The sequence below is a fragment of the Drosophila rhopaloa genome, unplaced genomic scaffold (assembly GCF_018152115.1).
Source record: "Drosophila rhopaloa isolate 14029-0021.01 unplaced genomic scaffold, ASM1815211v1 contig_155, whole genome shotgun sequence".
NCBI classification, from domain to species: domain Eukaryota; kingdom Metazoa; phylum Arthropoda; class Insecta; order Diptera; family Drosophilidae; genus Drosophila; species Drosophila rhopaloa.
In genome coordinates this window covers 10,246,668-10,265,213 of record NW_025335034.1, presented here as the reverse complement: position 1 = coordinate 10,265,213, position 18,546 = coordinate 10,246,668, and the positions used below count along the sequence as shown (strand labels likewise).

The 18,546-nt window shown below is 36.9% G+C and overlaps 1 protein-coding gene across 1 annotated transcript; it reads left to right on the top strand.

Moving 5' to 3' along the window:
* The first annotated feature begins 16 nt into the window (after positions 1 to 16).
* On the top strand, positions 17 to 5,659 carry LOC108042479 (transcription termination factor 2). The gene is made up of 5 exons (XM_017120801.2): positions 17 to 120; positions 177 to 431; positions 492 to 880; positions 3,244 to 4,557; positions 4,621 to 5,659. Exons 1-5 carry the CDS (start codon positions 108 to 110, stop codon positions 5,500 to 5,502), a joined length of 2,853 nt encoding a protein of 950 aa, XP_016976290.1. The 5' UTR covers positions 17 to 107; the 3' UTR covers positions 5,503 to 5,659.
* The last annotated feature ends 12,887 nt before the right edge of the window (positions 5,660 to 18,546 follow it).

Below are 18,546 nucleotides of genomic sequence, written 5' to 3'. Positions count from 1 at the left end.
TGCTGGGCAAGGCGGCAGCAACCAACACTGACCAGGACTTGTTCGAAAGTGTTTGAGCAAGTAAAGCGTAATAAATTGTTGTGACGTTTTTCAAGTTTTATTAGAAAATGGCGACGGACAGTAAGTATTAAATCAAATATTCTATCAACTGGTCACTAAAAAGAATTGAATTTCAGAGTCGCAAAGCCCGAACTCGATAACGGATTCGCCGCCCTGTTGCAGTTCAGCAGCGATCAGAAATTTTAATAATTTGTCTGATATTGAAACTTCGATGTCTTATCAGATTAACTTTTCCTCATCATCTGAAGACAACGAAAATAGTGAACGACCGCATAATGTCCATTATCAAACGGTCGCCAACTTAAGCGACAGTTCTGATGAAATTAGTAACCAGCGGGTGCTAGATGAAGCGGGTATAGAATTATCCAGTGGTAGGCGGTTGTATTTATAATTACAACTTTTCCTGTTACTTATTGTTATTTTACCAACAGAATACGCAAACAATGCAGGTGCCATTTTCGTCAGCGCAATGGAATACTCGGAAAAAAAGAAGCAAATCGATAACCTGGTTCAGAAAATGCTTGGCATGGAACAACTGCAGCGTCAGCTTGAAGAAAATGGATCTAACAACGAAGAGCTCCTCGATCTGAGATTGCGCTTGGAGAAGCTTAATACGCGCTTAGAGTTATTGGGCGAATTTCTAGACACCCTCCGCGTCCAGGAGGATCAACCGTCTAACAAGGTCAATGAGGAGCCCGAGCAGATCGAGCAACCCCGTTGGTCCAATTTGTATTCCGGCCTGAACCGCCACCGCCACAAAACCAAGCACACTTCGGCCGAGTTCTATCAGCACAAGAGCAACATCATCAACAGCCTGAAGGTATTTTTTTTCCGATTTAAAATAAGCTGTAATTCTGATAGTTGAGGGCAATTTAGCTTTACAAGGACTTAGTTCGTTAATGCAACACACATTTGTTTTTTTTTCTGCAAACAGCAGGTTTGCTTAAAGTCTTTTTCCATTTGATATGATACTTTAAATGCGTTAAATTAAATATAGTTTTAAAACGGTTAAGGGAACTTAATAAGCTTTTCGGAATAAGAAGGTCGTAAGTGGCTTCTTCACGTCCGTCTTTAAATTGCCTTACATACGTTCTTGATCAGCATCAAGATCCAGCCAAGTCCGTCTGTCCGCCCGTTTCATCGCTTGTTAGTCTCTCAGTTTTAAAGCTATTTAAACGAAACTTCCAAAAGTCGGTAAATTATAATCGAAACGGGCTATATTTTGAAAAACCTAATTTTAAGATATTCTTTAAAGTTTGCAGTGCAAATAGCAGGCATCTCGAGTTAAATTTCGGAACCTTTGTTAAATGTTATTATGGGTATACATATCTCGGATCGAACTCGGAGTTTAATGCTCACCAAACACTCTACGCCTAACAACTAAATCTATCGAAGCAGTGGTGCCCAATTTTTTACTGCGTGCAAACGGACAGGAGAAATAATTAAAAAGACCTTAATTTTATAGTCATTTTATTCTGTGATATTTAAATGTTTTTTTGAAAAATTATAAAAATTCTATCTTGAGTTCATTGTGTATATGTTACAACATAAAAAAGTAATGTTCATTTTTCTTTTATTTTCGTATTCATTTTCATATAGTCCTTCTATTAAAGTTTTTTTTTTAATTGTATATATCGAGAAAAATATTTTATATCAAATTTAGTGACGAAAAATGATTACATTTGGCTAAGTAGGTTGAATGACAAAATTTTAAAAAGGAATTTAATCAAATATAATCCGAAAATCAAATGTAATCAGAAATTTTTTTTATGTCAAGAAATGGATTTGTTTTAAACATCAAAAATTCGACAACAAACTAAAGGATTGTATCCATTGGCTCTTGCTAAAGTAGCTCACAAGATCACTTAATCATTTACTGGATAACTTTAAATTAGATATTGGATTGAAAAAAAAAGAATTTAAAATTTGTCGAAGACTCATAAGCTTTGTGAGCTCTACACTTCGAGAGTGTACAAGTCAGCTGGAAAAAAAATTATACAATTGAAAAATATTATTACAAACATCTTTAAAAAAACAAAAAAAACCTTAAAGTAAATCACAAGATTTAAGTGAAAAGGCATAGATTTTTACCGATGGGGCACTGGTATTATAGGCTTCCATGTATCTTGTCTATTCTAAGATGACAGTACTAAAAATTTTGGTAATATTAGCAATTTTTAAAATAGTTATTTTTATATCAAAACCTTTTATTTTTTAAATATTAAGCAATGAATTTATTTTCTCGGAACTTTAAAATTTGTTTTCGTAGTATTTTTAATTTTCTACCTTCTTAAAATAAATTCATTAGGACTTTATTCTAAAGCATCCCCAATTCTTTTCGGGGATTAGAATAATACCAAACTTTGCCTGAGGAAACTTTTGAGGATGATTGCTATTTGCTTGAGGGGAAAAAGAAACGCCAGTAGAAGTTTAAAAAAATGTTATTGTAACAGACTATGTTTTGAGAATGTCCTCTGGATGCCAAAAAATAATTGGTTGTCATTTTCAAAACTAAGTTGTTTTTAAGATATTTTCTTAAATGTATCTTGCTCCCTTAATAAAATACAAAATTTTTTTTTAAATAATTATTTTAACGAATTACCTTTTTTCTTTTACTTACAAACATTTAAAAATAACACTTTGGTCACCAAATTGGTAACCAGAGTTACTACAGATACACGTTGTCATTTATTATGCTTTTGACTTTCGAAAAGACGTTTTTAGCCACATGTGTTGTAAAAAATTAAAAATTTGTATCTTTTTTATACCCTTGCAGAGGGTATTATAATTTCAGTCAAAAGTTTGCAATGCAGTGTAGGAGAAATTTCTGACCTTATAATATATATATATATATTCTTGTTCAGGATCGCCAGGAGAGTCGATCTAGGCATGTTTGTCTATCCGTCCGTCCGTTTCACGTCTCTCAGTTTTAAAGCTATCTGCTTGCAATTTTCCCAAAAGTTCTCTTTCTATTGTAGGTATTATATAAGTCGGGATGAGCCAGATCGGGCATATCATAGTCATTAAGTCGTTTTGTCATAACTTCGGCATACCGAAGTTTGCTTCCTTTCATGTTTTGCGTATTTTCATTCTAAAACTTCTATCTTTAATACCTTCTGATAAATTTAAAATGTACTTTTTTAGAATATATATAAAAGTCTATAATCTAAACTCAATTTTCAGATGCTCTATGAGCCCTCGGAACCCAGTCCCACGGCCGATGACTTAGAAGAGCAGCCTGCCCTCCTTATGGTTCGCCTGCTTAAGCATCAGAAAGCAGCCCTTAAATGGATGCAGTTCCGTGAGCGCCAGACGATCTGCGGCGGAATTTTGGCTGACGACATGGGTCTGGGGAAAACCCTGAGTATGATTTCCCTGGTGCTGGCTTCACAGGGAACTAAAAGCAAAAAAAGAGTTGAAAAACAGCGTTCCTTGGAGTTAAAGTGGACCCAGGAGTTTAATCTAGTGTACAATAAGAAAATCCCCAAATTTAATATTTTCGATGATGAAGAAGAGTCTGCAGGGGAGGAGGAAATAACCGAACCGTCAGCAAAGCGCTTATGTCAGGAGCCCGAAGCAACCAATTTTAGTTCAGATGAAGAGGAAGAGCATGCTGTCACCATTCGCTATCCCCCTGCTGGCACATTAGTGGTGTGCCCCATGAGCCTAATGTGCCAGTGGGCTGAGGAAGTGGCATCTAAGGTGGCACCGAATGCCCTCAGGGTCCTGACTTATCACGGAGCCAACCGCCAGGAGATCGGGTTAGAGGTATTTAGAAGTTATGATTTAGTTATTACCTCGTACAATCTCTTGGTGAGCGAGAACAAAAGATTTGGGAACAGTTCCCTGTTGTTTGCCGTTGTCTGGAACCGTGTGATTCTCGACGAGGCTCACATCATTAGAAATGTAAAGACCAGTTGCTGCAGTTCCGTCTGCCAGCTTAGAGCCCGTTGCCATTGGGCATTAACCGGTACTCCAGTCCAGAATCGTGCCGTCGACGTATTCGCCCTGCTGCGTTTTCTGGAAGTACCTAACTTTCGGGACCTCCAGCAGTGGAAGAAGTACTTAAACGAAGGCATGGACGGCCACCGCCGACTGAACTTTATTATAAAACCTTTAATGCTGCGCAGGACAAAGCAACAGCTGCAGGAGTCAGGTGACATGCCTGCACTGCCTCCTCTAAAGATTGAGCTAATCTCCGTGCAGCTCTCGGAACCGGAAATGGCCGTGTATCAGATCCTCTCTGCCATCTCTCAAAAAATCTTTACACAGTTCCTGCTGCAACGCGAGGAGGCCAACAGTGATTTAAACTATTATTCATTGGAAAAGACGCCTCAGTTTATAAAAGACATTTTTGAAGCCAAGTACACAGAGATCTACCACAGATTCTTGAGGTCGCTTGGCTATAATCCGGGAGCTACGATCAAGGGTATTGTTATTCTTGTGCTGCTGCTGCGCCTACGGCAATTCTGCTGCCACCCAGGTCTAATGCTTGGAGTAAGTATTAACTCTATAAATCCTTTAAACATTGTACTTCATTGAACTTTCACCACTCGCCAGATGCTTTGTGGTTCTATGACCGCTGAAGATGTGCAGAACGTAAGGACGGATGTCTCAGATGTGGAGGGTCAGCTCAAGATGGATGTCCTTGCGGAGTTGGACAAATATGACAAACCCGTAAATAAAGAGGATTTCTTGGAGGAGGAGGGCAGTTTTCCAGGAAACCGAAGTGTCAAGACGGATGACATAAAAGTTGAGGACATACCCCTCGAAGGATTAAACAAACAGATTATTCCATGGGACATGGAAGTTGAGCAACAATCATGCAGTTCTACTAATCCATTAGATGCGGCCAGAGCTATTAAGCTGCTAAATCCACAAAATCCTATCTTCGAATTTGCACGCTCTTCTGCAAAACTAAAGCTAGTCATTGACAAGCTGGAGAAGCTACTCGCGGATACCAACGACAAAATCATCGTTACATCACAGTGGATTAGCTATCTGGCTATCATCCGTAAGCGTCTGCAGGATCAGTCGTGGGAAACGCTTGACTTTACTGGCCAGCTGTCCGCAAAAGATCGCGAGCTGGTACTGCGAGAATTTAATGCCAATAATGACAAGCGGGTTCTCCTACTCTCCCTTACTGCTGGTGGAGTAGGACTTAATCTTAACGTGGCAAATCATATGCTAATGGTGGACCTACATTGGAACCCACAGCTGGAGCGGCAAGCTCAGGATCGTATCTATCGATATGGTCAAAACAAGCCCACCTTCATATACCGATATATTTGTCAGGACACCGTGGAGCAGCGAATCAAGGCGCTGCAGGATTACAAGTTAGAAATTGCCAAAGTAGTGCTGCCGGAGGAAGATGGAGGAGTGTCCGCTCGCGGTGGCGGTGGCCTCAACCTCGCAGAGCTCAAGAAACTGTTCTCAATGTGAAATCAAAGATTTCATTTCCTTTTTATTTTTACTTAAGAAAAAAAAAATAAGTTATTTAACTAATCGATTTCCTGTACTCGACATTGAAGTTTTTAAGAGTCATAAATGTGTTCACATTAGTTTGATAAGAATAAAATATATTTTGCTGTTACAAAAATTTTCATGTATTAAAAATATTCTCTCTGTGTATATATAGTCAGATGCTTGTTTTTACATGTTTCCCGTTTTGTTTGCCGTTTTGTAGATAGTTTATATAAATGATTACTCCATGGTTAAAATAATAATACAAATATGCACAAAGATTCGTGTATTTTGACGAAAAACCGTATCAAACGACCTCGATTAAAATTTCATTTTTAATTCGCCAATAGTCCGTTATCTGTCTGTTACTTGCGTTTCTTTTAATTTAACTTTAGGAATGGTCAAAAAATAATAGTACATTTTTGACAAAAAAAAGACACAAATGCATATATATGCCACTATATCCCTTCATTTTGAGACATTCTTAAGATTTCTTAAAATATTCAGTTTTTTTTAGATTGCATAAACGTTTAAGGAATCTAACCAATGCAGAAATTCGCCTCCTGTTGTAGTTTAGCTTGTATACTTGCTGAGCCGCTTCAATGTTTTTCTTCGCTTCCTCTCGCATTAGGTTTCGATCAAGGTGCATTGGGAAACATATTCTTCGTTTAAAATCTCATGCAAACGCTCCTCTTGCCACATCTTTGTGCCAAATAAAAGCTCAAAGGGTAAAAACTTTGTTAAGCAATGCACTTGTCAGTTTATGGCCTTTTGCACCTGAGGCACATATGTACCTGAACCACATGCGAGAATCGATCGGTTAATCCGCTCGACTTGACCATTTCCACGAGCAACTCCAGTAGTTGAGCTTACGTGATCCACTTTGTTGGTGTCCAGCCACTCTTAAAACACACCAGATGTAAAGTCTGCTCCTCGATCGGTAAGACCATTCGGTAAATCTCCTGATGACCTCTTCGTATCCGGTCGTTTTCGTGTGGTAAAGCCAAACAAACTTTTCGAAGCCATCTACAATTGCCAGAATGTATTTGTACTGCTTCGAAGTGGAGTCCATCGGCCCCAAGTGATCAAATGTAGCGTATGCAGCGGAACATCTCTTTTGGCTATGCAGTGTAGGAACGCTTCTTGATTTCCCAACTTCTTAATGCATTTAATACAGTTGAGAATAAAATTTGTTACCTTCCGCTCCAGATAAGATATCCAAAACTGTTGCTTTACGGAATGAACGGTCTTCTGTACTGCAAAGTGGCTGACTTCGTGTGACTCTCGAATTACTTATTTCTCCATGGATTTCGGGACAACTATAAGGCCATTTTAAGTTTGAAGTGGATGCCCATGAGGTAATGTCGAAACTTCCTGAGCATTAAATAAACCGCCTTTGCCTCGAGGATATAACTGTGTCGTTTAGCCTTGTCATGGTTCTCGTGGCAACAGGAGTTGCCTTTTAACTAGACTTTGATTTTAAAGCCATTAGCAGTGGTACGTTTTCGGCTAGGACTTCGTCGGATTACAAGAGAATTATGTGCTAGCCTAGCCAGGTGTTACACTTTTAGTTATGTTTATGCGTATTGCTTTATTTTTATGAGCTTGGCGTATTACCCGCCCAACCTTGTCAACACTATTCAATTCAAGAAATTTAGTGTGTTAACCCTTAAGTAATTTAATGTGTGTTTGTTTTCTTTAAGTACCGTATTATATTAAATTAGTTTAGTTTCTCCATGTTAACATTCAAATACAAATCTTGGTCTTAATAGCAATATGTACGTGTGCATGCAGGGGTGTATCTGAGTGGCTGTAACTTAATTGGTTATGGTTAGGTTATATAAATATAAAAATGAACAAGAAATGAAAGCTAAATTTGGGCGGAGCCGAAGGTGGTGATCCTGATCAAGAATATATATACTTTATAGGGTCGGAGATGTCTCCTTCACTGCGTTGCACACTTTTGACCAAAATTATAATACCCTCTGCAAGGGTATAAAAATCCCAACTTCCTAACTTTACAAACACCAAAGATATGGCATTTTCGATCGTTCACTTATATAGAAGCTATATGATATAGTCGACCGATACCGGCCGTTCCGACTTATATACTGCGTGCAAAGGAACGAAGGGTGTGTCCAAAGTTTCAATTCGATATCTTAAAAACTGAGAGACTAGTTCGCGTAGAAACAGACAGACGGACAGAGGACAGACAGTATATGCTAGCCCGCAGCTTGGCTTGCGATGGATAACCCCAATATCCTACTTTTCTTATGTAATAAGTATGTGGTCATGGGGCAGACCACGTTTTTGCCATTCAATAGAATACATAAAACACTGTACTTCACCAAACAATTGGCCATTAACCAACAGCGCCATTAATGTTTTAACTTTTAAATGAAAGACTCGAGATATCAGGTCATCACGATCCTGATGTTTTTGTCCTGGAAACAACTCATTCGTTATTTCCTCCCATTTAGGGTTACAGGTAAATGTTATAAAAAGATCAGGTCGGCCATAATGTCGAACATAAGTCATAGCATCCTAGGTCTTTTCATGTATATATCGAGGAGAGCCTGTAAAAGTAGAAGGTAAAATCACCATCTGACCAAGTTGAGTCATATCTGCATCTCCCCTACCTATAGCTTCTTGAAGATGTATGTAACTTTCTGCTCTCAACTTTTTTTGATTTGCTCGAATATAATTAAGCCGTTCGGTTTCCATTTTTGCACTCATATCAACCAAAAATTGATTAAACAGCTCTATAATAATGCAAGTGATTGACTTCAGTCTCCCTAAGAATTATTCGATAACTGTAAAAGCTTAATGCAGATACAGTCTTCTTTAGATCATTTTTTGTTAACGGATCCCGTTGGGGAATATTTATGGCATATCCATCATATCCGTTGCCAAAATTTAATGGATATTGTAGACAGTCATAAGATCGGTGAAGTTCACTTTGCTATTATGACTCTCAATAACAACGGGACTTTGAAATTGTTGATCAACTAATACCAAATCCACTTCATTTGTTTGAGGTGCATTATAACGACCTCTATGAGCATTTGCTGGCTTTTTATTAGCGTTAATGACCATTTTGAAGTCTTTGCAATCTTTTGGATCACCAATAACTATAAACTAAAGTCTACAGAAATTAAAACAGTATTAAAGCTCATTTTATATTTTTAAGGAAGCGCAGGGAAATGCAAGGCAGAGGAAGAGGGAGGGAGACGGAATCATTTTTTGACAATTTGTATAAAAATGCAGAGAGAGATAGCAATATGCAGGCAGAAAACGTATGATGCTTATGGAGACACTTAAATTCGATAATAAATCGACTTTTTATACCCTTGCAGAGGGTATTATAATTTTGGTCAAAAGTGTGCAACGCAGTGAAGGAGACATCTCCGACCCTATAAAGTATATATATTCTTGATCAGGATCACCTCCTGAGTTGATATAGCCATGTCCGTCTGTCCGTCTGTCCGTCTGTCCGTCTGTCCGTCTGTCTGTTTCTACGCAAACTAGTCTCTCAGTTTTAAAGCTATCGGATTGAAACTTTGCACACACCCTTCTTTCCTTTGCACGCAGTATATAAGTCGGAACGGCCGGGATCGGCCGACTATATCCTATAGCTGCCATATAACTGATTGATCGGAAATGCCATAACTTTCGTGTTTGTAAAGTTAGGAAGTTGGGATTTTCTATGGGTTTTATATTTGGCCAATCAATCCGACCTACCAAATTTCATAAGGATCGGCCGACTATATCCTATAGCTGCCATATAACTGATTGATCGGAAATGCCATAACTTTGGTGTTTGTAAAGTTAGAAAGTTGGGATTTTCTATGGGTTTTATATTTGGCCAATCAATCCGACCCACCAAATTTCATAAGGATCGGCCGACTATATCCTATAGCTGCCATATAACTGATTGATCGGAAATGCCATAACTTTGGTGTTTGTTAAGTTAGGAAGTTGGGATTTTCTATGGATTTTATTTTTGGCCAATCAATCCGACCTACCAAATTTCATAAGGATCGGCCGACTATATCCTATAGCTGCCATATAACTGATTGATCGGAAATGCCATAACTTTGGTGTTTGTAAAGTTAGGAAGTTGGGATTTTCTATGGATTTTATTTTTGGCCAATCAATCCGACCTACCAAATTTCATAAGGATCGGCCGACTATATCCTATAGCTGCCATATAACTGATTGATCGGAAATGCCATAACTTTGGTGTTTGTAAAGTTAGGAAGTTGGGATTTTCTATGGATTTTATTTTTGGCCAATCAATCCGACCTATCAAATTTCATAAGGATCGGCCGACTATATCCTATAGCTGCCATATAACTGAACGATTGGAAATGCCATAACTTTGTTGTTGTTAAAGTTAGGAAGTTCGGATTTTTTATGAGTGTTAAGAATGCATCATATGAATAATTTTGGAGAATATAATTTACAGAGTATTCTGCAAGGGTATATCAACTTCGGCTCCGCCCGAAGTTAGCTTTCCTTTCTTGTTGCTTAGTTTCTTTGTTTAGAAGATAGCTAGAGCTTTGGTGAAACCATCAAATGAATCGTTAAAGCTTAAGGAAAAACTTTACCGAAGCAATTTTTGATACACAGTTTAGAAGTGCCATTTTTTGATATTTTTGGCTATATTGTAATTTTAGAACGGGTGTTAAAAATAGTAAAAAGCCTTAAATCTAAGCGATCAAATTTTTTAAACATTTATAATGTCTTAAACTATTTTTGGGCGAAAACACGGATTTGATTGGTTAAACGGTTTAGCGTCCAGAATTTTTGAAAGGAAAATTTACCTTTTTTCCAACTGGAAGCGATTGGGGCCACTTGGGGAGCCCCAATAAATCTTAGCAAATCAGTTTAAAGTTATTAGACTGTAATAAAAATACATATTAATATTGTTAGCCAGTGGTTTTGGCTCTGCGTGGTTAGTTTTCTTACTGATAGCTTTTTATATAGAGATACAAAGCTGACCATCACAACACAGGTTATTTTATAAGCTTTTACAGTGATAAAGGAAGCTGAAAAATCGGTCAGAGTGATTAAGTCATACGCTTTTGGAGATCTTTTGCGTGAAATTTTCCAATTTCTTGACCATTATCTTCTAATTCGTAACAATGGTTACCGTGTTTGCAAACAATTTTTGATTTTAAAAACTTTGGAGCAAGCTTTGCATTGAATTTTTTAAATTTATTGCTCAGAGCAAAATTTCTGCTATAAACATGTTCTCCTACTCACATGTAACAAAATTATTGCATACTATTAGTTGAGTTTCAATGAAAATTAAAAACATTTTGTAAAAACGTTTCAAAAGTTATTTTTTGCTGTTTCTAGAAAACCTCTGAGGGCACTACTATTATTTAGAACGCAGCTGTATACTGATCCGCAACCGATCCACAACTTTGAGATCTGATAAACGATTTTGATTCTCTAGTATGAATTTTTTTGCAAAACGTAGTCGTTAGACCCAAACTAAGGGGAATCTAAAACGAATACTAGTAAAACAACATCTAGTTCATTGATTTCCTTAATTGGCAATCGCGAGAGCGCGTCAGGAACTATATTTAGACTTCCTTTTCGGTGTTCAATGTCGAAGGTATAATGTTGCAATTTTAACGCCCATCTAGCTAAGCGCCCGTTGAGATCAGTTTGCCGCATAAACCATTTTAAGCTATTAAACTCTAACAATCCTTCTTTTGTTAGAAAGACAGTTAATCGTTTGCTTGCCTCCTCTACTGCAACGTTAAAAAACTCGTTCTCCAACATTATACATATCTGATCTTTGGCTCTTGGTTCTTCCGGTTCAGCTCTTTAGCAAGTCAATTTAAAGCCATTGTCGTAGCAGCAAAATGAATACTCCTGGTAAAATCATGTCCTAGCAAAGCACCACAGTCGATCACGTTATGAGGAGCGACCAGAAATCCAGCGTCCAATCCTGTATCGATTAAGCATTCAATGTCCACGACATTTACAGAGATCACCTTGCTGCGACTTTGATCAACAACCGTACGAACACTTGTTGTCACTAAGGGAAAATCTTGGGACATACAGTCATGGAAAAAATAATAGAAACGACAATTTTTTTTCGTATTTTTCAAACTTTTCTTCAGTCAATTTTTATACCCTTGCAGAGGGTATTATAATTTCAGTCAAAAGTTTGCAACGCAGTGAAGGAGACATCTCCGACCCTATAAAGTATATATATTCTTGATCAGGATCACCTCCTGAGTTGATATAGCCATGTCCGTCTGTCCGTCTGTCCGTCTGTCCGTCTGTCCGTCTGTCTGTTTCTACGCAAACTAGTCTCTCAGTTTTAAAGCTATCGAGTTGAAACTTTGCACACACCCTTCTTTCCTTTGCACGCAGTATATAAGTCGGAACGGCCGGGATCGGCCGACTATATCCTATAGCTGCCATATAACTGATTGATCGGAAATGCCATAACTCTGCTGTTTGTTAAGTTAGGAAGTTGGGACTTTCTGTGGGTTCTATATTTGGCCACTCAATCCGACGTACCAAATTTCATAAGGATCGGCCGACTATATCCTATAGCTGCTATATAACTGATTGATCGGAAATGCCATAACTTTGGTGTTTGTAAAGTTAGGAAGTTGAGATTTTCTATGGGTTTTATATTTGGCCAATCAATCCGACCTACCAAATTTCATAAGGATCGGCCGACTATATCTTATAGCTGCCATATAACTGATTGATCGGAAATGCCATAACTTTGGTGTTTGTAAAGTTAGGAAGTTGGGATTTTCTATTGGTTTTATTTTTGCCCAATCAATTCGACATATTAAATTTCATAAGGATCGGCCGACTATATCCTATAGCTGCCATATAACTGATTGATCGGAAATGAAATAACTTTGGTGTTTTTAAAGTTAGGAAGGTGGGATTTTTTATGAGTATTAAAAATGCATCATATGAATAATTTTGGAGAATATAATTTGCAGAATATTCTGCAAGGGTATTTCAACTTCGGCTCCGCCCGAAGTTAGCTTTCCTTTCTTGTTTTTTTTTCAATTATGTGTCAAAATATACCAAAACAATAATTTTCAAAAAACGTTATGAACTAAAAAATAATTTTAAAAATTTTTAGGCCTGGAAAAAATAATAGAAACGACTGAGTTAATTCTATGAAAAATAGTTTTGTAGCTTCAAAGCCTATTAGTTTAGATGGTAACTTTAATATATAGTTGTGCCACCGCTATTTTTAATGACTTTGGTTCAGCGGTGTCCCATTGAATCCACCAAATTGGCACAAATTGATGGTTCAATGGAGTACCACTCAGAATTCACTTTCTTCAACAAATCTTCCCTAGTTTTGGACTTAAACCCACCAAGCATCTTCTTTATTATCCCCCAAAGGTGCTCTATAGGATTTAAGTCTGGGGACTGCGAAGGCTATTCCATCAAGGGAACTTCGTTGTCTACAAACCATTTCTTGGCCAGCTTTGAAGAATGGTTCGGGTCATTATCCTTCTGAAACTTCCATTCAATTGGCATTTCCTCTTCAGCATAACGTAGCATTATGCTGGCGAGTATGTCTACGTAGTGGGTGGCACACATTTTTTCCTTTATCCAATGTATTGGACCAAAACCCGACTGGGAAAAGCATCCTCACAACATGAGTTTCGCACCTCCATGTTTAACGGCTTTAATAGACAACTTTGGATCGTGGGCGGTATTCTTAGGGCGCCATACATGTGGTTCCCCATCAGATCCAAACAAATTCATCTTTGTTTCGTCCGACCACAACATATTTTTCCAATTGGAGCGCAATAAGTGCACCTTCGCGAAATGTACACGTTTGTCGATATTTTTCTTTCTGAGGTATGGTACCTTTCGGTGTGAATGGGCTTTTAGATCGGCTTCAATCAGCCTATTTCTTATGGTTCAACTTGTAACCGGTGCATTCAAATCATTTTTGATATGTTTCGACGAGAGAAAGGTATTTTTATTTGATTTTCTAACAAGCCGCCTGTCGAAATTCACCGATGTTGCGCGCTTATTACTGTGATGAATCGCCGTAATCGCAGTCCCCAGACTTAAATCCTATAGAGCACCTTTGGGGGATAATAAAGAAGAGGCTTGGTGGGTTTAAGTCCAAAACTAGGGAAGATTTGTGGAAGAAAGTGAATTCTGAGTGGTACTCCATTGAACCATCAATTTGTGCCAATTTGGTGGATTCAATGGGACACCGCTGAACCAAAGTCATTAAAAATAGCGGTGACACAACTATATATTAAAGTTACCATCTAAACTAATAGGCTTTGAAGCTACAAAACTGTTTTTCATTGAATTAACTCAGTCGTTTCTATTATTTTTTCCAGGCCTAAAAATTTAAAAAATTATTTTTTAGTTCATAAGGTTTTTTGAAATTTATTCTTTTGGTATATTTTGACACATAGTTGAATCGACTATAAATCAAAATTATTAAACTTAAAAAAAAAAAATTGACTGAAGAAAAGTTTGAAAAATACGAAAAAAAATGGTCTTTTCTATTATTTTTTCCATGACTGTATGACCATTTTCGTTGCACTGAAAGCACTTTGTCGGAGACCGGCAAAGGAACTACGAGGCTTGTCGTCTAGTTTGTCTATGATGTCATACTGATCTTTGAGTAATTTCAAGAATAAAGAATAAGTGTAATCAAGAGTAAATAATAGCCTTATACTCGTTCTTTATATGAACTAGTCCGTTTACAACGTACCGCAGAATCGCTGTTTCCCTTACATCAGGTGCTGCTGCAATCTGCCGCAATTGTAATACATGTACATACATACAGTGACAAACTTAATTATTGGCACAGCAAGCATGTTAAACTTTGAGGCTATTTTTCTTCTTATAATATGCTGATATTAAAATAAAACAAAATATTTTTAGATAGAATCATTAATTTTATGTTAAATACAAGTGACTTCATTAATTTATCTTTTATAAATAATTTATTAAAAATAAAAAACCAAAGAATGGACCAAATTTGCCTGAACCAAATTATTGGCACACTTGGGTTTTAATTAACTATTTTGTTAAAACTTTATCGATTTGGCCACTTTTTTTAATTATCACATTTGCCTCTATAATCTTAATGGTATAATGATTAATTTTATAGCTAAAATTGTTTTAGTGCCTTAAAATAAAGGAAAAGTTGTTTGACTTTACAAGGTAAAAATAAAATCAACCGCATGTGTCCAAAAATTAAAATTTAATAAGCAGGATCAATGCAAATCGAAAGTCAACATTGGGGAAAGGATGCCCAGAAGCCATTTTTCCCATTCGGAGTCCTTTGCTACATTTTAAAGGACCCACGCAGTTGCAAAATGCAGGGCACACTGGCTAATCCATGGCTTTGAGAGGCCAGGAAAGCGTAAGGATCGTATAAAAGGACAATGTCAACCCCCAGATCTTCTCAACACGTATCGAAGTTGATGATAACAAGGACTTTGGTAAGGATATTCACCCAACAGCCTTTTTTTAGGCCCTGCATGATGGTTTCTACAAACGAATTGCTCGTAGAAAAAATCCATCGGCTTGAAAAGGGTTCTAACATAAGCTCTTTGCTTGGGGAAAGGATAATTAAATCATACGAGAAGGTTGAAAGGACCCAAAAGTCGATTGGCATACTCAGATATAAATTTCGCTGCACTAAAAGGTTGTTTTTGACTTTTAAGATCTATAGATTTTTTCTATGTTCAATTCGTTTGTAGAAACCATCATGCAGGGCCTAAAAAAAGGCTGTTGGGTGAATATCCTTACCAAAGTCCTTGTTATCATCAACTTCGATACGTGTTGAGAAGATCTGGGGGTTGACATTGTCCTTTTATACGATCCTTACGCTTTCCTGGCCTCTCAAAGCCATGGATTAGCCAGTGTGCCCTGCATTTTGCAACTGCGTGGGTCCTTTAAAATGTAGCAAAGGACTCCGAATGGGAAAAATGGCTTCTGGGCATCCTTTCCCCAATGTTGACTTTCGATTTGCATTGATCCTGCTTATTAAATTTTAATTTTTGGACACATGCGGTTGATTTTATTTTTACCTTGTAAAGTCAAACAACTTTTCCTTTATTTTAAGGCACTAAAACAATTTTAGCTATAAAATTAATCATTATACCATTAAGATTATAGATGCAAATGTGATAATTAAAAAAAAAGTGGCCAAATCGATAAAGTTTTAACAAAATAGTTAATTAAAACCCAAGTGTGCCAATAATTTGGTTCAGGCAAATTTGGTCCATTCTTTGGTTTTTTATTTTTAATAAATTATTTATAAAAGATAAATTAATGAAGTCACTTGTATTTAACATAAAATTAATGATTCTATCTAAAAATATTTTGTTTTATTTTAATATCAGCATATTATAAGAAGAAAAATAGCCTCAAAGTTTAACATGCTTGCTGTGCCAATAATTAAGTTTGTCACTGCATGTATTCGTGAAATCCGACTCAGTCTGAAAGGCAGTACACTGTGGACTGCAAGACACAAGTAAAGTTGGTATTACAAACGGTTTATTTAAATTAATAGTACGCTGAGATATTAAATAAATGAACAATGTTTACAGCAACGTGTTTAACTTGCAATTACAACTTAAGCAACTGAAACAACTTTTACGACTTTTTATGCGAACGCTTCTTACGACTTCCTTCTGCGAATAGATCTTCCTTCTCCGATTTCTGTCTCAGCTGTTCTCTCGATCGTTGAATACCATTCACAACGACGGAAATGTATATACTAGCTGCCTGGTTCTGCCTTAACCCTTTATATATGTACATATATATGTGCATATACATGCAAAAATAAAAATCTGCTATGGTAATTCAATAGGAACGAGTGATATACCGAAAAAATCTATAGCTTTAACTTAGTGGACTGGAAGACTTTTTGGAGAAAACAAAATGTTCCACTTCATAGACTAATTCGGACGGACGGACAGACGGACGGACATGGCTAGACCGACACTCCTGATGATGCTGATCAAGAATACATACATATATACATACATATATAGTTTAAAGGGTCGGAAATGACACTTTCACTGGGTATACAAAAATAAATATTTAATTTAGAAATTACTGCCGAGGATAATAAAACAAAAAGTAACGCTTTTGTCGAGTGCCTTGAAAAAAACCATTAGTTGGATTAGCAATTTCAAAAAAAATTGTGCCCCCCGCTGATTCCACATTTCGATAGAGAATCTAAAAGAGCCCAATTCTTTCGCTCCCTCAAATATATGAACTCCCTTTTTTAAATTTTCATTGCCGTCATAATTAACACTTATATTCCTAATACTTTTCTAAAATAATCACGAGTAGCGGGTATTAAACGCATTTCCGTCATAATTAACACTTATATTCCTAATATTTTTCTAAAATAATCACGTGTAACGGGTATAAAACGCTGGGTCTGACATCTTAATAAAAAGTTGAATCTTTTTGAGTGGGTTGCCCTCGTAACCAAAAATAGTGTTTGTAATTTAAGAGCCAAACATGCCCAAAAAAATGGGGATATTCATTTATTTATTGAAAACTTTAAAAATAACTGCGGCAGTTAGGAATATCAGAAACCAGTTATAGTTTAAAAAAAAAATGGATTATATATCAAATTGTATTGTATAATCAACTGTAGGAAATTAAATGAACATAAAACAAAGATTGATAAAACAAGAAAGGAAAGCTAACTTCGGGCGGAGCCGAAGTTGATATACCCTTGCAGAATACTCTGTAAATTATATTTTCCAAAATTATTCATATGATGCATTCTTAATACTCATAAAAAATCCCAACTTCCTAACTTTACAAACACCAAAGTTATGGCATTTCCGATCAATCAGTTATATGGCAGCTATAGGATATAGTCGGTCGATCCTTATAAAAATTGGTACGTCAAATTGATTGGCCAAATACAAAACCCATAGAAAATCCCAACTTCCTAACTTTACAAACACCAAAGTTATGGCATTTCCGATCAATCAGTTATATGGCAGCTATAGGATATAGTCGGCCGATCCTTATAAAATTTGGTACGTCAAATTAATTGGCCAAATACAAAACACATAGAAAATCCCAACTTCCTAACTTTACAAACACCAAAGTTGTGGCATTTCCGATCGTTCAGTTATATGGCAGCTATAGGATATAGTGGGCCGATCCTTATAAAATTTGGTACGTCAAATTGATTGGCCAAATGTAAAACCCATAGAAAATCCCAACTTCCTAACTTTAAAAACACCAAAGTTATGGCATTTCCGATCGTTCAGTTATATGGCAGCTATAGGATATAGTCGGCCGATCCCGGCCGTTCCGACTTATATACTGCGTGCAAAGGAAAGAAGGGTGTGTGCAAAGTTTCAATTCGATATCTTTAAAACTGAGAGACTAGTTCGCGTAGAAACAGACAGACGGACAGACAGACGGACAGACGGACAGACGGACAGACGGACGGACGGACAGACGGACAGACGGACAGACGGACAGACGGACATGCTTATATCAACTCAGGAGGTGATCCTGATCAAGAATATATATACTTTATATGGTCGGAGATGTCTCCTTCACTGCGTTGCACACTTTTGACCAAAATTATAATACCCTCTGCAAGGGTATAAAAATTTATAGTGGTAGAATAAGTAATCTTTCAAACTTAAATTTATTTTTAAAAAACTTAAAGAAACTTAACAATAATTCATTTGTTTCAATGCTATGGGTCTTATATTTGGCCAATCAATCCGACCTACCAAATTTCATGAGGACCGGACGACTATATCCTATAGCTGCCATATAACTGATTAATCGGAAATGCCATAACTTTGGTGTTTGTTAAGTAAGGAAGTTGGGATTTTCTATGGGTTTTATTTTTGGCCAATCAATCCGGCCTACCAAATTTCATAAGGATCGGCCGACTATATCCTAACTGAACGATTGGAAATGCCATAACTTTGGTGTTTGTTTAGTTAGGAAGTTGGGATTTTTTATGAGTATTAAGAATGC